Consider the following 23971-nt stretch of genomic DNA (forward strand, 5'->3'; position numbering starts at 1 on the left):
AGCACATCTTTGTGGGCTGAAGGGCCTGAATTGCGCTGTAGGTTTTCTATGTTTCTAACTTGACAAGGTAGATGTAGGACCATTACCACTGCTTGGGGTGTCTAAAACCAACATTCACAGAATGAAAATAGGAGTTAACCATTTGGTACATAAATGAGAAGGAATTCCTACTTAGAGCCACAGTTACACAGAGCCTGGAAACAGGCTATTAGGCCCACCATGTCCATTATGACCAGTGGGCACCCTTCTGTGTTAATCCCATCTTCCAGTACTTGGCCCATAGCCTACTATACCCAGACAATTCAAGTGCTTGCGTAGACATTTCTTAAATGCTGCTAGCAACTCTGCTTCCACCAGTCCCTCAGGCAGTGTATCCCAGTTACTTACCACTCTCTGGGTGAAGAAACTCCCCCTCAGATCCCTTCTAAATCCCTTATCCCTTACCCTAAATCTATGTCTTCTAGTTTTATCTACCTCTGATATGGGGAAAGGTTTCCTGCAGTCTACTGTATCTAACGACCTTATAATTTTATATACCTCAAGCATGTCCCCTCTTAACCTCTGCTCCAGGGAAAACAGTCTTAGCCTCTCAAGTCTCTCTTCATAACTGAAATGCTCCAACCCAGGCAACATTCTGGCGAATCTCCTTTGCAACCTTTTCAGTGCTATCAAATCTTTCTTATAGTATGGTGACCAGAAGTGCACATGGCATTCCAGCTGAGGTCTGACCAATATTTTATAAAGATGAAGCATAATTCCCTTGCTCTTGTATTCAATTCCTCAACTGGTGAAGGCCAGTATCCTATATGCCTTCTTAACCATGCTATATACTTGTACTGTCACTTCAGGGATCTGTGGAAATGTACACCAAGGTCCCTCTGTTCCTCAATACTCCCTGGGACTTTACCATTTATAGTGTATGTTCTAGCCTCAAAATGCATCACCTTATACTTATCAGGATTAAACTCCATCTCAGCCTATTTCGCCAGTGCATTGATTTCACCCTGTAGCCTACAATTACCCTCCATACTATCAACACCACCACCAGTCTTAGTGTCATTTTGGAATTTACTGATTATGCCTACCTACATCCACATCCAAATCATTCACATATATTAAAAACAGCAAGTTTCCAGAACACTGTGGAACATCACTGGTCACTGGCATGCAATCAGAAAAATAACCTTCTGCCATCATTCTCTGTCTTCCATTGCCAAGCCAATTTTGGATCCAGTTTTCTTGCCTTGGATCCCATGGGTCCTAACCTTTTGGAGCAGTGTCCCTTGTGAGACCTTACTGAAATCCAGAGCCTTACTGCCAAAGGCCCTATAGAAGTCCCTGTAAGTCGCATCTACTGCACTGTCCTCTTCACTACACTTGGTTACCTCTTCAAAACATTCACGAAATTCTCTACCTAAGAAGGCTGTGAACAATCAATCACTGAGTATATTCAAGACAAAAGTTGACAATTCTTTAAATATTAAGAGGATCAGGGTTAGACTGGCAAAGTGTGCTGAGGAGGTAAATGATTAGCCCTGATCTTATTGGGTGACAAATTAGGCACAAGGGGCTGAATGGTCTACTCTTGCTTATGTTAACACATATTTAGCTATACATATACATATATGTACATTATGCTCAGTTGAGTACCTGCACTCTGCATCTCAGACAAATAATCATCTGGTATAAATCCAGCTTCCAGTAGGGCTGTGCAGCAGGCAATTTTGACAGTCTGTTGTGCAATTTTCCTGAATTGAGCCAGCCGCTCAGAACCCTGTCAAACCAAAATAAGAGTGAATTCCAAATTCACTGGTGTGAATAATCAAACTTAACATATATACTACCTAGCTACGGCTCAAACTTTCAACACCAACTAAGAGTGACAAACGGGCCAATCTCTTGTAAGATGCACAAGTAACTGCCAGTAGATATGTCTGGAATTGAACAGGATTTGATGAAGGTCTGCAGATTTCCCAGCTCTCACACTGAAAAATTTGCCTGTTGAGTCCATGCCAGTTGAACCTGATGCAAACACATCAAGGCTTTTGAAATAAATGGGAGAAATTGGCTTTTGGGATAAAGACAAGTAAAGGTTTTATTAAGTTAATTTAAATGTTTTTAATTGTTTCAAGGACTTCAGCATTCTGACATGTGACGAGGACAACCCTGTCCACACTCTGGAGAAATACTACAGTCACAGAAGAGAACCACAAGAGAGCACAAGCTGAAGCTCACATGTAGCAGAATATACTCCAACCTTCCTCTGGCAAGTGGCCACTGTGGAAAGGTTTGCCATTTGCTGATGGATCCTGGGGCTGTTACACACAATGACCAAGTACCATCAAGTGACTGATTTTGATTGGCATCTTTCTTGTAGCTATCTGAAGTTTCTCTGGAGTACAAAGGATGGCTGGTAGTTGATGTACAGTATGTCTCTGTTCATTTAAAAACTTAGGGTCACAGAGTCATAGAGCAATACAGCACAGATATAGGCCCTATGGCCCAATGAGCCCATGCCGACAATGGTGCCCAGCCATCTAGTCCCAATTTCCTGCGGTCAGCACATATCTCTCTAAACCCCGCCCCTGCATGTACTTATCCAAGTGCTTCTTAAATTATACTATTGTACCTGCCTCAACCACTTTCTCTGGCAGCTCATTCCAGATACTCACCACCCACTGCATGAAAAAATTGCCCTTCAAGTCCCTTTTAAATCTTTCCCCTCTCACCCTAAATCTATGCCCCTAGTTTTGGACTCACCTACCATGGGGAAAAGACTGTTACCATCCACCTTATCTCTGCCCCACATGGTTTTATAAACCTCCATAAGATCACCCCTCATTCTCCTATACTACAAGGAATAAAGACCTAGCCTGGCCAACCTCCCCCTGTAACTCAGGCCCTCTAGTCCTGGCAAAATCCTCGTAAATCTTTTCTGCACTTTTTCCAGTTTAACCATGTCTTTCCTATAACAGGGTCACCAAAACTGTACACAGTACTCCAAGTGCGGCCTCACCAACAACTTATACAACTGCAATATTATGTCCCAGCTCCTATACTCAGTGCCCTGACTTATGTTGAAACAAGAATTTTCTAGACATCTGTGTCCTAGTAAACAGTCCTCTTGGAATTTAGCTGCTAGGAGAGGGAGAAAAGAGAAAAAGGTTCATAACAGGAGGCTATCTCTCCTAAGGGTCTTCAGGTTGCAATCCCTTTACCTCAACCTCAGCAATAACTAACACTTAAGAAAGCCTTTATTTCAGTTGTGATTGAAATCTACCAACTATTCCAGCCACAAATACAATATTAAAGCAGAGCAAGTAGTGAACTGCTATTAAACATGGGTCTTAAGTTTTATTCATCTGCTCCTTTCAAGCTGTCTTGTACCTGTTATGCCTTTTAATTTAGGCTGCACAATTCAATTTCATTGACAAATAAAAATCAATCACAAAGTCAAGGGCTGAATCTTGTTTCCAAATCTTCATGCATCTGAAACATTAATATTCAGAGAAGCCTGGACTGTGTCACCCAATGGTGTACAACACAGTGCAGAAGCAGACTTTCACTGGTACTCACAAAGCCAACATCAATAGTGAAAAGGGGATTTGCTTGAGCATGGTCCAGGCCATGAAGTCCAGCAAATAGGTAACTAAAATAAGATCCGAACCATCAGCGCAGTTGTCTGTATCCCAAAACCAATCTCTATTTCCAGTTGTTAGTTAAGTTCCTCAGTCAACCCCTCCACTAATCAGTTATCCAATATGCCCAAATATTCATTCATTGCCTTTCCTCATTGATCCATTAGCACAGCTCCTGGCATCTAACTGTAAGCCAACCCCAACTAACAATGTTACTGAAAATCGCAAGATCCTGATTCCCCCTACAACTTGTTTCCCAACCCCCTAACCTAAATGTTTTCTTTTGCAACAAAGGTCTTTGGGAGTAAAAGGTCAATTCTCATGTGTTACAGAATTGTGCAATGGTGAGTCCTCGAACAAATACTGCATAGCACCTCTTTTCTGCACCTTTACAGTTGCCATTCATTTTCTAGGCCTAAAGTTTTATTGGGGCAAGAACATCAACAATGACAGCAAGGAAATGGCAAATGAAAGAGTAGGTAGTTGGAAGCTTGAAAAGTACAGCTGCAGACAATGATTTTATGGATGTAAGAAAACAGCAGCCATTTTAAGCACAATAATCTCCTATTTGTACCATGTGATATTAGCCAGATAACCTGTTTTAAATCTTGGTCAGAACATTGGGGATGATTTCCCTGATCTTGGAGTCATAGAATCAAAGACAGATACAGCAAAAGACTGGCTCTTCAGCCCATCAACTGCATGCTGATCATCAACCCATTTACACTCATCCTACATTAATCCCATTTTTATTCTCATTTTCTCATCAACTCTCCATAGGTTCTACCACTCACCTACATTTTTCCTGTAGTGTGATGACCAGAACTGCATGCAGTGCTCCAGTGAGGACTGACCAATGTTTTGTTACATTGGGGTATAACCTCCACGCTCTTATATTCAATTGCCCTGAATAATGAAGGCCGGCATCCCATATGCATTCTTAACCATGTTATTTCCTGGCATTGTCACCTTCAAGGACCTTTGGACAAGCACATCAAGATCCCTCTGTTCCTCAGCACTCTGTAGGACCATACCATTCATGGTGTATGCTCTGGCTCGATTAATACTCCCAAAATGTATCACTTCTCATTTATCAGGGTTAAACTCCTACTGCCATCAGCCGATTTCACCGTCACATCGATATCACCATCACCCTATAGCCTAAAACTACCCTCCATACTGCCAACAATTCCACCAAACTTAGTATCATCTGGGAACTTACTGATCATGTCTACCTGCATCTACATCCAAATCGTTTGCATATATTACAAACAGCAAGGGACCCAGCACTAATTCCTGTGGAACTCTACTAGTTACAGGCATCCAGTCAATGGATCCAAAGTTGCCCTGGCTTTAGAAGACAGGGTGATGGTAGAGAAAGCAAGGGCAACTTTGGATCCAAATTACCAACTTGCCATGGACCAGTCTCCCATGTGGGACGTTGTCAAAGGCTTTATTGAAGGTATCCCCATTAAAGTCCCAGTATTAAACTTGCTTGCTAATGCTTTAGACCGTTCCTTCTTTTAATGTTAGACCCCATGTGATATAATGAGAAAGTGTTCTCCCAGGCATTCAATGATTCTTTCCAGCCTTTCTATAATGTCTCTTTATCATTGTCCATGGAAGGTAATAATGCATCTGGGAAAAAGGTGCATATCAAAGCATGTTAGCCACTTCTATTGAGGATAGCATTTCAGATACATTACCTCACTAAGCTGTTGAGATTGAATTGTCTTGAACTCTTCCAGGGTATACGTGTGCCCTTTCTTAATTTTACATAGAGCCATGTCACTAATGCGGTAACACATATCTCTGATATTGAGAAGTGCAGGCCTCAAGGACTTTATGAAGGAGAAATACAAGATATGAGAATTACAAGCATACAATAAAATCAAACAGAATTAGATTTTGTTTTGCTTGGAGTTTTACAATAATTAAATTGAAACATCATATAAATACTATCAAGAGACCTTTTCTCTTACATGTTATGCAAAAATACAAATATATTATCTCTTAAGTTTTATATTTGAAAATGCCTTTATTATTTTAAGCTATCATATGTTACTGTATTTCTCAGGGACTGAAACATTAACTGAAACATTAAACATTAACTGAAAACATTAAATAATGACAATTTATATTTATATTATACCAAAAGTAGAAAAACATACAAAGGTACATAAATGTGAATCCAAAGAAGATTTTAGGGGCTACTAAAAGGATGGTCATAAAGATACAACTCATAGCACAAAGGAGATGTGAGAAAGGGAAGGGTATCCTCGTGTCAGTTTTCACATTACGATAATCTCCAAAACTCAGTGAATAAACATTTTTTTGTCATTTACTAAAAAAATCCCTAACCAGGATCTCTGTGTAATTCAATTGCTGGCCCATTATAAATCAAGGTAGACAGGGGACAATATCAGTACTGTATATGAAAGTAGCCCATAACTTTCTCAACAATATTTGAGAGTTTATAGTAAACATACAGCAATATAACAGCTCCTAGATTCACTCATTGAACCTAATAATATGTCCCATTGTTGAACTTCAATACTTTTCTTGGTCAGTATGGCCATTTTCCTCACTGCTTCCACTTCATCTTCTATTTTTTGCCCTTCCTCTCTCTCCAGAATAACTCGTAATCAGGAATGTTTAATTCCCATTCTTGTTCACGCTTACATATGTTCCGATTACGATATGTTATGAACACCTGAAGCAACTTACACCTATAGCTCATCAGATTCATTTGTAAAATTCTTCACATTAACACATTTGCATTCCAACACCATGCTAGTCATCTTTGACCTTTTGTTTCTTCCATGTAATTCTTCTGTTCATTTTTCTGTTCTGTTTCAGTTTATCGCACCCAGTTTCCATTGCAACTAGTCTTTCCTCTTTGTCATTATCTTGGTTTCCTCTTCCCCTGACAAAGTATTTAACCCTCCAAAGTATTATTTAATCTCCCAGCAGGAACATTGGCCTGGGCCCTATTCAGATGCAAGGCTCTATCTCACTCCACTCCTCCAATACACAACTTGTACAGGAAACCAAGAGAGACAAATCACAACAGAACAAAACATTGAAAATGGAAATTATTTTGAAGAGTTAATAAAGAAATTTAATATGACATGGCTGATCATCCACTTCAGTATACTGTTCCTGCCTCCTCCCCATCTCCCTCCCCATTTTGGTGAACATTCTGTTCTGATCCACCTGTTCTGATCCAACCTCATAGACGCCATGGCCAAGAAAGCTCACTTCCTCAGGAGGCTAAAGAAAGTTGGCATGTCCCCGTCGACCCTCACCAATTTTTATCAATGCAGCACAGAAGGTATCCTATCTGGATGCATCACAGCTTGATATGGCAACTGCTCTGCCTGGGACCACAAGAAACTGCAGAGAGTTATGAACACAGCTCAGCACATCACGGAAACCAGCCTCCCCTCCATGGACTCTGTCTATACTCCTCACTGCCTTGGTAAAGCAGCCAACATAATCAAAGACCCCACCCACCCAGGACATTCTCTCTTCTCCCCTCTCCCAGCAGGCAGAAGATAAAAAAGCCTGAAAGCACGTACCACAAGGCTCAAGGACAGCTTCTATCCCACTGTTATAAGACTATTGAATGGTTCCCTAGTACAATAAGATGGACTCTTGACTACGCAATCTACCTCATTATGACCTTGCACCTTATTGTCTACCTGCACTGCACTTTCTCTGTAGCTGTTACACTCTATTGTATATTCTGTATTGTTTTACCTTGTATTACCTCAATACTCAGTGTAATGAATTGATCTGTATGAATGGTATGCAAGACAAGTTTTTCACTGAATGCTGGCTTTCAGCAACTGGTGTACAAAGACACCCATGTCTCAATGCACCTCTCCCTTTCCCAATCTATCACCACTCAAATAAAAAGTTGCCTTTCTGTGTGTTTTTTTGAATCAGATCTCACATTTATCCACGTATCTATTCCATGTTGTATTGGTTATGCCCACTCACTCAATTTATTCTAAATCAGATTAGAGCCTGTTTGCATCTTCCTCAGGATTTACATTCAGCCCTCCACCCTCATTGTGTTATCTGTAAACTCGAAAATATTATGTTTAGTTCTCTCATTCAAATCATTGATTAACATTGTGGAAAGTTGGGGCCCAAGCACTGATCCCTGCAGCTTGCCACTAATCACTGCCTGCAACCCAAAAAATGACTCATTTCTTCTTACTCTCTTTTTCCTGTCTGTCACCAATTGTCAATCCATGCCCCTAATCCCATGTGCTTTAAGTTTGCACATTAACCTCTCATGAGGGATCTTATCAAAAGCCTTTTGAAAGTTGAAATATATCAACCAACCAACCACATCCATTGGTCTTCCCTTGTATATTCTACCGGATATATCCTTACAATAACTCCTGTAGATTTGTTAAGCATGATTCCCCTTTCATAAACCAATTTCTTTGTCCAATCCTGTTAATGTTTTCCAATTGGTCTGTTATTACCTCTATTATAACAGTATCTACCACTTTCCATTATACTGATGTCAGGCTTACTGGTCTGTAATTCCCTACTTTTTTGGGGGGTTTTTTGTGACCTTTCTTGAGACAATGTTAGTTTGTTTAATACTAGTGGAGTAATTTACTAGTGGAGTATTTACTAGTGGAGTAATATTAGTGGAGTATTTGATCAAGGTATGTATTTAGAAGATCAAAGATCACTAGAACTTTGGAATACATTTCTGTTAACGTGAGGAGTGTAACAAATTATGCTGATAAGCTATAGGGGCAAAATTGCTAGTTACAAATTTTAAAAACAGCTATGAATGTTTGTTTTTGACGGAACCAATAAAGGAAATTACCGGTTAATATTGATTCTTTTTGTGCCTAATCAATTATTGTTGTTGAGGGTGAATACCTACACCACTACTGTAGCTGTGGAATGAGCATCTTTTGAAATATGTTACCCACACAACTTTAACTTTCTCATGTGTGCCATAGGGATGTAGTTAGTCATTGAGTTCAGAAAATCTGAGTTTGAGCTACTGGTGGCATTTGCTACATGTGTGGTTTATGAAACTGGCAAATGAGTACACATGATGGCATTGTTCAGGGTACACACCCCAGTCTGGATTGCTGACTTGACACAATAAATTTGAGCACTTCCTTCCATTTATTCCATATTTTCTTAAGACATTGAAGGAGATTATTCAACGGCCAGGATGCAATCCCATCCCTTGACCAATTTTCCTTGTAACCTACTCTCTCCACATTCCCATCAATTCTACACTGAGAGTAATTTACAGTGGCCTACAGTGGGAGGTAAATGGAGCACCCTGTGCAAACTCTACACACACAACACCTGAGGACATGACTGAACCCAGGACACTGGAGCTGTGAGGCAGCAACTCTACCAGCAGCACCACTGTGCTTCCCCAAGTTGTATTTCATCCAAGTATTCAAGTGCTCAAATGGCACCAATCACAATTTTTTTTCAAAAGTGTAGGGGTCTCACAAACTAACTGAAATTAATTTACACTAATTGAAACCATTCCAGTAACTGTTAAAGACGAGGTGATGACTGACTCCAAACATTCCTGATGTAGTTGTGCAACCTGGAAGATGGTAAGACAGACAGGAGTGAGGAAGCTCACTTCATCAGTGTAAACTTTGAAATCTTGACTGAAGAAATGAATGAAAGAGAAAATGTTCTTCACACTCAGAGTCCCAGGAAGAAACCAAAGTGGAAGATAAAGTTACAGAGGTGTCAATGCCAGGACTGATAGCTCTCTCTTTTTTCCCACCCCATTTCTTTTTCCCTTTTCCTTGGAGCAGACTCGATGGGCCGAATGGCCTGCTTCTGCTCCCTTATCTTGTGATCTTGTGATCTTGTGAACTGGTTCCAGTGAAGGAAATTATTCAATGGTCTCACAGAAGCAACATCTATCAATGACAGTACAACCACACTCACATTGCTCCATGTGTCACACTTCCTACACTTAGGACTTCCCAATGTCACCCTATTGCAGGAGAAGGTGGAGCATAACCAATAAAAGCAACAATTGATTGGACCAGAGTCTAACTATTACAAACTTGGGCACACGTGGACAGGTTGGTTATTACCATGGACTCAGCTGCCACAAAGCCAGTGGGGGATCGGAGATCACTGATGAGGATAGACTGCTCGATTCCAATTTCCCTCCTCACATTCAACTTACAGCTCATTTCACAATACTTCGACTGTTAATGGTTGAACTATGTTTTAAAGAGTGTTTAACAAATTAATTAAGAGATCTTTGAGGATGTAACTAGCAGGATAGATACAGGGGAGTTAGGGAAATTTGTATATTTGGATATCCAAAAGGCATTTGATAAGGAGTCACATAAAAGGTTTCTGCAGAAAAATGTGCTCTGTAGTACTTACCCCTGAAATAATTGCATAAAATGTAAAATAAAAAGCATTACAATCTACATTTATGTAGATACAAAAGCTTAGGGAAGCACATGATTAGGTACTTAACTTGCTTAAAAAAATATGTGTAATACTCACTGGGTTCACAATGAACAGGTTCTCCTGCAATGCTCTGCGACAGCTGTTGATTTTCTTGGAACGTACATTTTTTCGCCAAACAGTAAAGGCCTTCCATTTACGAAAAAGTGCAAAGACTGGAATCTTTGTAATTTTCTTATGATACAAGTATTCTTGTTCCCAACGGTCGAGGTCTATAAAATCAATACCCTCACTTTTCATGTGCAGAACACCACACTGGCTGATGGTATAGTAGTCATTCATGTTGACATCCTCATAGGCAACGACACTAAAATAATAAACATAAGGTACAACAAGGTGATATTAGCAATTATTGTATTTTTGTTGATCTCAGATCTCCCCTTTTATTTTACTCTGATCACATTCAAAAGGAAAAAAAGTCCAGTTCTGGAGGACTCTAATAATTTGCATGCACAATGGTTCTATCAGCACTAAAGAAAGAGGTCGGTTTCATTTGTGACTCTACACTACAGTAATTATTCTATAGTTTGCCGTTAGATGTTAGTTACTCTTTTATGCAATTCACTTTGATTATTTTAACATTTATTTCAAAACTATTCATTCCTATTTTCTGTATGTTAAGCTTTATTCTGTCTGAACCATCTCTTGGGTCTCTGACTATACTGCTAAATAAACAATTCCCCTGAGAAATATGCAAAAGTGTCTGAATTAATCCCCTTTCCAAGGAAATGTCTGTAAATTAATCTTCTTTCTGTGAAAATAACAAGCATCTGTCCAAATAAATTACTTCTCCCATCATCAATCCAATTTCACCTTTCCACAGCACTGAAATTCTGTCCCAATCAGATAACAGACATATTGTGTGATTTACTATACGTAGTCATTTTTTTTCATACAGATATATACAAGTATTCTACAAAAACCTAATGGAATACTTAGAGGGGTCTGCATTGTCCATATAACTTCTAATGTTGCTTTACAATTTGCCATGCCAGATCAGGATTCGAAGTGCATAATGGCTCAGGACACATGAGATTCCTCAAATATCCAAATTAGCATCCTAAGTCTGTTCCAGGATCTCAAAAGCTAAATTCTGTACGAATTAGGGAAGTCTGCATTAGATCTAGTTTTACTAAGTCTTCAGTGGCCTCATCAATAGTCAATCAAGGAAACACAAGAGACTGCTTAAAATGAAGCCAAGAAGTTGTCAGTTTTAGTTTTGTGCACTAAAAGCAGATTCCTCTAGATCCATAAACCCACACCCCCAACCCAACATTAATCTGCTCAATAGTCACATCCACTGTCTTGAATGTTGACCTGCAAGATGTAAAAGTTGGTCAATTTCCCACTGTGCCTGACCAGAAAACTGGAGGGGTATACTGCTGCAACTTGCTAGCCAATAGCATTTCATTAAAGTCCAAAGTCAAATTTAGATCTGGCTCAGAGGAGCATGGAAAGACCATGATCTGTCAATTTTGCACCTTTTTCACGTTTACTTTCTTCTTCTATAGTGGTTCAGCAGAAACTTTAAAAAAAACTTCAACAAGTCAGCATCAGGTGCCAATACAGAACGAGAAAGACAACTATCATCTTAAAAAATGATTAAACCTATGAAATAATCGGCATGTCAAAGGATCAGTATTGAAACCTAAGTCTGAAACAGAAAATGGTTTTAAATAGGCTAAAGTAGAACAGAGAAGGTGGGAGGGATAAAGCAGCAACAGTTTTAGACATAGGGTGCAAAAAGCATGACTGGTTTTGGTAAAGGCAAGAAAAATGAACAATGGATGGAGAGCACAGAGTGAATTGTAGGTCAAGAGGTGAATCTGAATCATAGTAGCAAGGCTAAACCATTTATTTCCTCAAAAATATCATAACTGATCTGTGATCTGACTCCACATACCTGCCTTTGCCTCACATATCTCAATGTGTAGTGGCATGACAGGAAACAGCAGGGTCAAAGCACTGTAATAGAGTTTGAAGTGGGTGAACTTTATGATGAAAAATATTTGGAGGTAGAAACTCAGCTTGAATAGCATATAAAGTTTGGATATAGTCTGCTGCAGACTAAGAACTCCATATAGCTCTGCTATAGGAGCAGGGTTCATAAGGGTGAGGGTGACAGCTTGTCTTCCAATGTCCAGCTAAAGGAAGTTTTAAGACTCACTGAAGACTGGATAATAGGCAATCAGTCTGAAAACAAAAACACTGTAAGAGTTTAAAGGTATGTTGGCTTTGGTGGTGAGATGCAGTTATTTATCTTTGGTACATATCCAGATGACCTCGTACCAGTGGATAATGGATGTGGGAAAAGAAATTGTTACCAGATGTATTCTGGCTTCACTCAGATAATTAGGTATGCCTAAAAGGAGTTCTACGAGGTGTATTCAAACATAAAGGTTAAAGAGACATTGAGAAGCACTATAAAGGCCAATGCATTTAGCACTGTGGTCACAAAGAATAAAATTTGTAACTTTGCTTAAGGTTGTTGAGGATCAAATCATGCTGAGAGATAAGAGAAATGGGCATGGAGTTTAGAGGCATGCAATAAGTTTAAGGACTCTGGTGAACGGAGATGAGGCCCTCACTAATAAGGAGAGTTCAAAGGTAAGGTTCTTGAACAGAATGCAAGTGGAACCATGCAAATTAAACAGCTCAAATTAATTTTTCCAAATTTGCAAAAAAGAGGAAAATAACTTCATCTAATAACCCCTGACCTAACTGCAAACTCTCTTTGTCTCTCCACAGGTGATGCTTAACCTAATGAGTATTTCCAGCACTCACAAAGACATTTCAACCATTTTATCATGGAACCATCCCAATGGTCAATATGATATATTATATGGCACAAATTTGATGGTTTATGTCTCCAATAAAGGACCAAGTGACTGCTCAATGCTTAAAGCATCCTTAGAAGTACCTAGCTGCATGTAACTGGAATAGCTGTTTATTTTAAGTTCATCAGTTGGTTGCTTATGCACATTCATTTGATTACTAGCAGATTTTCTAGGGTATTTCTTATTGTAGATGATATTCTCTACTGTGAAAACAAGGGTGTTATCCCATATATTGTATCATATTTATGATTGAGATGGCCTCATGACAAAGTGGCTGAAATGTCTTTTAAAGTGCTGGAAATATTCAGCAGGCTAGGCAGCATCTGTGGAGCCAGAAAAGGAGATAACAGTTAGGTTAATGATCCTTAATCAGTGGTCATTTGATGAAGCTTTTCATTTTTTCTTATTTTCAAGATCTGTTTACCTATGTCTTCTAACCTAAAGGAGATGATAGTCCCTTTCAGCCTCTTAAATCCACCCAACAGATGGAGTAGGACTTCCATTCACCCTGCCAGTTATAAATATTCAATGCCTGGTGTTATTGCTTGTAACAGTGAAGATCATCAGGGATTAAGCAACAGTTAGTTTTTTGTTTTGTACTCCTATTATTCCTGTGAGCCTGCCATAATCCTCAAAATATTTTGCACTGAAGTGGGAATTATTACAACATAACTGTTCCAAAGTGCAAATCATGAACTCTGCTCAATCCTGGCCTGTTTCCATTTGTTTCCTCTCAATGCCCTGTTATTCAGACATAAAATAATCATATAGGGTACATAATTAACTGCTAGATTATGAGATACATGGAAGTGTCATGGGACTATTATGGAAAAGAAGAAACAACATTGTCTTCCTATTGTCTCCAGTAATGTCTCAAATAATTTTAAATATTGTGGGTTCAAAGTTCTCAAGTATCAGAGTGACTCTGTTACAGGATTAGAAATCCTGAAGCACAGGAAAATCACATCAAGACATTTGGGAAATAATTCATTGAATAAATTCAGAATAGAAGGCTAGTATTAGTAATATTGACTATGACATGACCAAATTGCTGTAAATCTCATCTGATTCACTTATGATCTTCAGGGAAAGAAATCTGCCCACTTAACCAGTCTGCATGTGACTCTAACCCAAGTGGTTGATTCTGAACTGCTCTCCAAAATGGTCTAACAAGCCACTAATTTCAGGGGCTACTGGGAATGGGAAATAAATGTTGAGTTTGGCAGTAACATCAATCTCAAAAGAATTAAAAGAAAAATAAACACCAGGATTTGACAATCTAGACTGACACTTGAATACATCATTAAAAAAGTACCATCTTTCTGACTAGAATTTTAAACCAATGCCTGGTTGCCCATGAGATGCTAAGCAACTGTTCAAAAAAAGAACCTTCAGTGAGCTCCCTGTCCTAATTTCTTCTACTAAACAACTACACCTCAAAAATGCACATTCTGTGGGATGATTAGTGTATAAAATGGGTGCTTCTAATCAAATGTCGTATTCAAAGTTCAGCATTTCAACAATACATCACTCATTCCATTTTGTGCTGAAGGATCAGCTCACATCAGCTCATGTCTTTTTTGGGCACCTTCATTCAAAACCCTCTGACTTGAGAGGAGAATGCTATTAAGTTAAAGTACTGGGAAATCAGATTTTTAAAGCCTCACTCAACTGGAAAGGTGGTGTGAAAGATTTAGTATTTTACTGGTTTAGTTATTGTAAATACAAAATTAAAAATACTAAAAATTAAAGACTGTACCTCAAATTATAAAAATCATATTTAATTGAGTTTTTAGGAGCATTATAGCTCATGTAGAAAAATCCCAGATGCTTATTCTTCCGAATGATTGAAATGATTTTTAAAGGATCTTGAATGTTCTCCTTGATGACATCTTCTGCTGTACTATATGTCAGTTCTGGAGGTGAAATCATTCTCATGCATGAACTTGTTCTACACAGAGCAAGTGAAGGTGATGGTGGGGGTGGCAGTATACATGTGTCCATGTCAATCTGTACAATATAAACAATTGGTTGAAAATTAAAATAGTCTAATTCAATAACAAACAGAATATAATGGCAACAATCTCCTTTTGGCTTTCTGGAGATCTTGCATTAAAGGTATAGTTTTGACAATTAAACAAATTCCCTAAACTTAATAAGTATTTCTAAGTTTTTCACTGAAGCTGCCTCAACAAAATAAATCAAATATTCATATATGTTGAGACAAATTCATATTATGTGCAGCTCATGCCTCATCTTCCAAAGAGATTGATTCAGAGGATTGAGTTCAGTTGTACTGGACTGCTGAGTACATTTCACAGGTAAAATTAATTTCCCCAGTCAAACTTTCTGACAATTTTATATAATTTTGGAAAGAAACTTCAGGTCAGTTGCTTTTAACATTATTTTGCATCACATCTGAATTGTATAGTCTGTACAATTTGCCAGAGACTTGTATTCCTGTAACTTTTATAATTTGTAACTAGGGATTTCTGTCTGGTCTACAATGAGAATTCCCAATCTTCTTTGGTTTGCAGTATTTCTAATTGCTCAATTTTAAGACATTGATGCAAAAAGGTAGAAGGTGTCTGGTTACATTTAGTTATGTCCACACACATCCACACACACAGTTCATAGAGTCATAAAAAACAGAAAAATGCCCACTGATTTCCTGCCAGCTATCAAGCATCCATTTACACTAATTTTGCACTAATCCTATATTTTATTCTCCCCACATTCCCATCAACTCCTCCCAGACATTACCACTCACTCACAAAGGGATAATTTACAGAAGCCAATTAATGTACCACATATATATTTCTTCAAAACAACACTTCTTAATAACTTGTTATAAAATGAATTTATCTGAGCTCTTATATTTTTAATAACACAACATATTTCAATTTTCTTGCTTTCATCTTCCAGGGATTTGCTTCTTACATATCCTGAAGAAAAAATATCAGTGAAAAGAGCAGGAAAGTATATGTCTGAAGGCCCATAAATTGGTTAATAATAAACAATTATTTTTCTTTAATCATGGAACTATGATGTTGTGGCTTGGTTGAGAGAGGGACAGAAATGGGTGCTTCATGTTCTTGCATTTCAATGTTTTAGAAAAGATAGAGAGGGAGGTAAAGGTGGGGGGGAAGTTGTACTACAAATTATGGACAATGTCACAGGGCAATCAGAGGGGATAATGGAGAGCTCGTCTACTGAGGCTATATGGGTAGAACTCAAAAATAAGAAAGGTGCAATCACTCTGATGGGATCCCCAATAGCCAGTGAGGAACAGATATACAGGCAGATTAGGGAAAGGTGTAAAACTAATAGTGTTGTTGTCATGGGGGATTTCAACTTCCCTAATATAAACTGACACTTCAGTGTAAGAGGTTTAGATGGAGCAGAATTTGTTAGATGCATCCAGGAGGGTTTCTTAAATCAATATGTCGATAGTCCAACGAGAGGCGGGGCTGTACTGGACCTGGTGTTGGGTAACAAGCCTGGCCAGGTGACAGACCTTACAGTGGGAGAATAGGGAACAGTGACCACAACTCCTTAAGTTTTAAGATAGCTATAGATAAGGATATGTATGGACCTTGTGGAAGAGCATTAAATTGGAGCAGGGCAAATTATGGGAGCATTAGGCAGAGACTAGGGAGAATTAATTGGGAACAGTTGTTTTAGGGCAAGTCCACATCTGACATGTGGAGGGTGTTTAAAGACCAACTGCACAGAATACAGGGCAGGTATGTTCCAGTGAGAAGGAAGGACAAGAATGGCAGGGTAAGAGAACTTTGGATGTGAATTTAGGTGGTGAATTTAGTCAAGAAGAAAAAAGAAAAGTATGTAAAGCTTAGGAGGCTAGGATCAAAGAGAGCACTTGAGGATAATAAAGAAGCCAGAAAGAAACTCAAGAAGGGAATTAGGAAAGCCAGGAGGGGCTATGAAAAGTGCTTGGCAAGTAGGATTAAAGAGAATCCCAAGGCATTCTATACATATGTCAAGAGTAAGAGGATAACTCGGGAGAAGGTAGGACCACTCAAGGACAAAGGAGGGACATGTGCTTGGAAGCGGAAGAGGTGGGTGAGGTCCAAAATGAGCACTTTGTATCAGTATTCACCAAGGAGAAGGACATGGAGGATAAGGAGATCAGTGTGGAGCATGCTAATATGCTAGGGCATTTTGAGATAAAGGAGGAGGTAGTGTCAGGTCTCTTAAAGAGCATTAAGGTGGATGAGTCCCCAGGGCCCAATGGGATATACCACAAATTATTGAGAGAGGCAAGAGATGAGATTGCTGGGACCTTGACCAATATCTTCATGTGCTCCCTAGCTACAGGCGAGGTCCTGGAGGATGGGCAAGTAGTTAATGTTCCATTATTCAAGAAGGGAAACAGGAATAATCCTGGTAACTATAAACTGGTGAGTCTTACGTCAGTGGTAGGGAAGTTACTGGAGAGGATACTTAGGGATAGGATTTATGAGCATTTGGAAAACCATAGCCTAATTAGGGACAGTTTTGTGCTGGGCAAGTTATGCCTTACTAATTTGATTGAATATTTTGACGAGGTAACGAGGGTGATTGATGAAGGCAGAGCTGTGGCTGTTGTCTACGTGGATTTTAGTAAGGCATTTGGCAAGGTCCCTCTTGGGAGGCTCATCCAGAAGATTAAGATGCATGGCATCCAAGGCGAATTGGCCATTTGGATTCGGAACTGGCTTGCCCATAGAGGGTAGTGGTAGTGGTTGATGGGACTTAGTCTAGCTGGAGATCTGTGACTGGTAGTGTTCCTCAGGGATCCGTACTAGGACCTCTGCTGTTTGTGGTGTATAAAAATGACCTGGATGAAAATGTACATAGGTGGGTTAGTAAATTTGCAGATAACATGAAGATTAGTGGTGCTGTGGATAGCATAAAAGACTGACAAAGAATACAACTGGATATAGATCAATTGCAGATATGGGCAGAGAAATGGCAGATGGAGTTCAACCTAGCAAAATGTGAGTTGTTGCATCTTGGGAGAGCAAATGTAAAGAGCCAGTACACTGTTAATGGCAAACCCTTAACAGTGTTGATAAGCAGAGAGATCTTGGGGTCCAAGTTCATAGCTCCCTAAAAGTGGCTACACAGGTTGATAGGGTGGTAAAGAAGGCATATGGCATACTTGCCTTCATTAGTCAAGGCATTGATTTCAAGAGTCAGGAAGTTATGTTGCAGCTTTATAAAACTTTAGTTAAGCCGCATGTGGAGTATTGCATTCAGTTCTGGTCGCCCTATTATAGGAAGGATGTTGAGGCTTTGGAGAGGGCGCAGAAGAGGTTTACCAAGATGCTGCCCGGATTAGAGGGCATGTGCTCTGAGGATAGGTTAGACAAACTTAGGTTGTTTTCTCTGGAGCGGCACAAGCTGTGGGGGAGATCCAATAGAGGTTTATGAGATTATGAGAGGCATAGATAGAGTAGACAGACAGTATCTTTTCCCCAGGGTTGAGACGTCTAATACCAGAGGACATGCATTTAAGGTGATAGGGGAAAGTTCAAAGGAGGTGTGCAGGGACAGAGAGTGGTGGGTGCCTGAATGTGCTGCCAGGGGTGGTGGTGGAGGAAAATAAGATATGGGTGTTCAAGAAGCTCTTAGATAGGCACATGAATGTGGGGGAAATCGTAGGATATGGACTTTGTGTTGGCAGTAGGAATTAGTTTAGTTGGGCATTTTATTAGTAACGTAATTGGTTCAGCACAACATTGTGGGCCAAAGGGCCTGTTCCTGTGTTGTACTGTTCTATGTTCTATGTTCTAACTACAAGCTATAAGTTGATGCAGAGGAATGCAAACTGAGTCCTGATCTACCAAGATTACAAGATAAGCTTTGCAAAGTTGGTAAGTGCAAAATGTAGATTTTATTTTCCCAAAGGAGTACCAAAAATTGGAAGGAATTGTAATACATGTACAGTCCTGAGCAGCAACTGACAAATCATGCAAATGCCTTTCAGCTTTACAAGAGTAGGTCATCTGTGCATTTATTGGTGAAGATGCTAAGGCAAGGTACATCAAAAGGACCCTAAGTGACAATTAAAAAGTAGAATGAAAATGTATATTTGTACAATTTTGTTCAAACCTGTTTCTTTGTCACATCAGTTGGGAGCTCTGGCAGACGTTGGAAAGGTTTAGCTAAATCTACTGCAGGTAGTGAACGTTTTGTTGGTGCGCTGGGTGGACGCCATCCTCCTTTTATCAACTGCTCTCTATTCTTTGCATAGATGTATTCTGGCTGACTGCGATCTTGAAAGTTCTTCAATATAGGCTGCAGTTGCACAATAGTGTTAAAAGAATTTTCTCTAATACAATAAGAAGTGCACAGATTTGGTAATGAAACAGTGACATAACATTGGTAGCAAAAAAAATTGAAAGACAACAGCTCTCAGACACCTCCTCATACCTACCCCTAGACCAGCACCCCACCAACGAACACCAGGCCACCGTCTCCCAGACCATCACCGATCTCATCGTGTAAGGAGAGCTCCCCTCTACAGCCTCCAACCTGATAGTACCCCAACCTCACACTGTCTGCTTCTATCTCTTACCCAAGATCCACAAATAGTACTGTCCTGGTAGCCCATTGCTGCTGACTGGTTTTCTATATTACATAGTAGATTGCGTGAAGTTTTATTAATTCATAGACCACAAGGGTATAATACTCCTATAAGTTTAGAATGTAGGCTCATAACTTTTGTGAGGTAGTAGCCAAGACTTACAACATAAAACGCTTCAGAGAGCCACTGATATCAATAGTTTCAGTCACATATATCAAGGCATGACTACGATGGTTTATTAACTGCCTAAGTTCTGTTCTGATTGCTACCAAACAACATGTTAATAATTAGTCATTTTAATTTTCGTCCCCAATCCTACACTGATATGTTGGTCCTCAGCCTCCTCCACTGCCAGGATGAGGTTAAGTACAAAGTAGAGGGACAGCACCTCATATTCCTCCTGGGCAGTCTACAACCAATGGCATGAACATTGAATTCTCTAACTTCAAGTAAACTCCACCCCATCTGTCCCTTTTCTCTCTCCTCCTATTCTATCCAGTTCTCCTGACAATCACCAAAGCCTTCATCATCCTGTTTCTTTTCCTCCTCCAGCTATTCCATCTGCCCACCACCAACATATGCTTTTCATTGGTTCCCCTCCTCCACCATTCCCATCTGCCTCGCCTGTTTCTCTGATGAAAAACACTATGATGCTGGAGGAACACAGCAGGCCAGGCAGCATACATGAAGAAAAGCAGGTGGTCAACCCTTCGGGTCAGGACCCTTCTTCAGGACCTGGTAAGTTACTATAGGGGATTCTGAGGGATAAGATATACAAGCATTTGGAAAGACAGGGGTTGATTAGGGATAGTCAGCACAGCTTTGTGTGTAGGAGATTATGTCTCACGAATTTGATTGAGTTTTTTGAAGAAGTAAATAAGAAAGTCAATGAGAGCAGGGCGGTAGATGTGTTCTATGTAGACTTCAGTAAGGCCTTTGATAAGGTTCCACATGGTAGGTAAAATGAGGGTAACCATTTGAGATTTGTCTCTTTGTTTAAGCAATGTCTTAGGTAGTCTACGTCTGGAATACTATAAATACCAAGGAAGGATATAGTTCAGAGAACCTGACAAAGATTCACCAGACTAATTCCTGGCTTAAGGAGAAATACTCCCAAGAGTTTAGAAAAATGAAAGATCATCTCATTGAACTGCATGACAATTACTAAATGGGTTGATAGAAAAGAAATGATAATTCCCATGACCGGAGAGAACAGAACAAAGTTACATAAACAGGGACTAAATATTTAGGACTGAGATGTGGAAAAATGTCTTCATTTGAAGGGTTGTGAATCTGTACAATTCATATTCTGAAGAATTATAAAGGTTCGCAACCATTTTAAGTGAAGAAATTCTTCTGATCTCAGTCCTAAACATGTAATTCTTTATTCTATGACTACAATTCCTAGTTCTACTATCCCCACCCATGGAACTCATCTTCCCTATCGGCCTATTTATTTATATTTTTATTAGTTTCGATGAGATTATCCTTCATTTTTCTGTACTCAAGAAAATATAAGCCTAGTGTGCACTCTCTCTCTTCCTATGACAAATCGAGCAACCAGGAAATTAACCTACTGTACCCACATCTATGCTGCTGCCTGATCACCTCATCACATTCTATTTATAACACTTGGAACATAGAACAGTACAGTACAGAAACAGGCCTTTCGACACATGATGTCTGCACCAATCATGTTGCCAATCTAACTTAATCCCACTTGCCTGCACAATGGTTCATATCCATCTTTTCCCTGCCTGTTTGTGTCTGTCTAAATGTCTCTTAAACATTGCTGTTATATCTGCTTCTACCACCTACCATGGCATCAACTTTCAGACACCTCCCAACTCTATGTCAAAGACTTGCATCACAAATCTCCTTTAAAGTTTTTCCCTCTCACCTTATGCACTCCAGTATTTGACATTTCCACCCTGGGATAAAGATTCTGAACACCTACTCTATCTATGCCTCTCATAAGTTTATATACTTCTATCAGGTTGCCCCTCAGCCTCCGATTTTCCAGAGAAAACAACCCAAGTTTGTCCAACCTCTCCTTATAGCTAATACACTCCATTCCAGGCAGCATATTAGTGAACCTCTTCTGCATCATCTCCAAATCCTCCACATCCTTCCTATAATGTGGCAATCAGAACAGCCCACAATACTCCAAATGTGGCCTAAACAAAGCTTTATACAGCTGCAATATTAATTACCAGCTATTATATAGCATGTTAGAAATTATGTAGATGAATTTTAGAGTAAAAACTCATCTTGAAAATAATTTTGCACATGAAATCTTTGATCTACATCAATGCTATTACTTGACAGGAATTAATTTTATAACTAAGTAATAACTCCTGCATTCATGAAACATAGTGTTTTAACACCTACCAATGGTTGCAATTTGACAGGCTGCTCTCTTGCAATTCTTTTTTCCCGTGCCCTTGTGTTCTGGCTAAACTTCAAAACAAGAGGATTTGAACTCATTTGTTTCGGTGCTGTTGATATAAGTCTTGTTTGTAGCTGTGAAGGATCAATATCTGTATTGGGAGCAGTAAATTCATCCCCAAGTCTCCTTCTTTTTCTTTTGAGATGTTGTGGCAAACATGCAGATGTATTCGGAACATTTAACATTTTGAACTGCTAAAATAAGTTTGAAATATTGCAAAGTGAATCAATTTGCAAGCAATATCACAAAATTGTAACATTCTCATTCTTCATTTCCTTTTTTAATAAAAATAAAAGATTCTTCAAAAGAGGTTTTGATTAAAATGTAGATGTTTTAATTTGTATTCAATAGAATTAGGAATCTGATTTTCTCACGCAGGTGATGTCTCCTCTTGGAAGCGGAAACAGGCAAATGAAAAGCAATAAAACATCTATTTTGTTTGTTACAGGTTCATATTGTGTAGAAATTGAAATGTAGAGTAATAAATTTAAGAAAATTAAAGTACAACTGCAACTTGACATGGATGCATTCACCTGTAGGTTTAAAAGAGACACACTTCCCTGCATGGCAATAACCTCCCGGCCAGGACTGTCATGATCATTTGATACTATGCATGGACATTGTAGTAAGAAGTGACAGGATATTACATTTTCAATTGGTTTTAATGAGTATTTGAATAAGGACTCCAGTGCTGGTTGTCAAGAATCAAGATACTTCCTAATGAAAAGGAAGCAAAGTGTAGTTCATGGAATTTTTGAAGTTCAGACCACTAAAAGTCAATAAAGATAACGCTTAGAGTGGATTTTTAGTTTTCTATGATAAACATTTCAGTTGTGTTGTCTGAAAAGAGGTTTTAGAGAAATATGGGGAAATTTTAAATTGACAACAGCAAGATAGGAGATAACATGAATATTTTCAACACGATAAGAAAGACCATTTCTATCCACAGCAGCAATGATGGGAACAGCAGGAGCAAAGGACAGAGGTGACCAGAAGACAGGTTAGAGGTTCAGAACATCAGAACAAAAACAAATAGAGGGGCATATGTCACAGAAGGTACTATCCAAATGAAGGGATCTACCAACAAAGGCTCAGCTTCCTTGATATATTTGAAGAGGAATGATTTTGCAAGTTCAGCCTAAATTAAAAGATTTCTGCAGGCTCCTTCAGGCAGAGCTGCTCCATGTCCTTCAAAGCAAACTTTCCAGAACTCTCCATGAAGCCAGTGTCTGCTTGTGCTGTGAATTATGAATTACAAAGTACAAAAAAGCCCAATTATCTAAATAACCAGACCCAAGGTGTGGATATCTGCACTGGTCCTTGCCTGTATGGCCTGTGGTGATGCGCCCTTAAAAGGAACAAGGTCCCCTAAGGAATCGTCCTCGTGTACCTTCAGTGTCTTCAGTGTCCCATGTTTTAAGCGTGATGGTCCTGGAAAATAAAGGAAATAGATATGTATTAGTCATGTGTAAAGAAACATTCTTGAATTCATTATCCTCAGTCCTCTCCTAATTCAGGCATTGATAAAATAAAGTCACAACATGTGTCAGAGGTAATTTGTAATTCCGTCACCAGCTATCAGTGAGTTCCCAGTTTTTCCATCTCTGGTGGGCAATGATGAAGATGTTCTGTTTATCTCCATAGCAGTGTTCTCTGCATCAGTGAGGTGCACAATTTATTATGGGCCACATGCAGTTCTCTCCTTCTCCCTTATGGTCTCTTCTCCTATAAAGGGTTAGAATAAAAACATACCTGTGAGCAATTAAGCTAATGCAATCACACAACAGATAGAGACCATTCAGTAAGCATGACCATAAGTCAAATGCTTTGCACTGTATTAGGATTGGAGTAATTGTCAGCATTGGATGGATATATGAAGAGATTAGGAAGTGTGTTATGCGGATGGTGCTGAGACTTAACTGGGTGTGAGACATGATATGATGAAGCA

General features: G+C 39.2%; 1 protein-coding gene across 1 annotated transcript in view; it reads right to left on the bottom strand.

Moving 5' to 3' along the window:
* The window catches only part of LOC127572582 (dynein axonemal heavy chain 6-like), a 320765-nt gene extending 298704 nt beyond the window's left edge, over window positions 1-22061 (bottom strand). Inside the window, 7 exon segments of the mRNA XM_052019999.1 lie at window positions 1298-1423; window positions 1651-1774; window positions 5345-5479; window positions 10185-10452; window positions 14742-14992; window positions 19100-19285; window positions 21966-22061. Of these exon segments, the coding sequence (XP_051875959.1) occupies window positions 1298-1423; window positions 1651-1774; window positions 5345-5479; window positions 10185-10452; window positions 14742-14992; window positions 19100-19285; window positions 21966-22061 (1186 nt within the window).
* Window positions 22062-23971: the final 1910 nt, after the last annotated feature.

The sequence above is a fragment of the Pristis pectinata genome, chromosome 7 (assembly GCF_009764475.1).
Source record: "Pristis pectinata isolate sPriPec2 chromosome 7, sPriPec2.1.pri, whole genome shotgun sequence".
NCBI classification, from domain to species: domain Eukaryota; kingdom Metazoa; phylum Chordata; class Chondrichthyes; order Rhinopristiformes; family Pristidae; genus Pristis; species Pristis pectinata.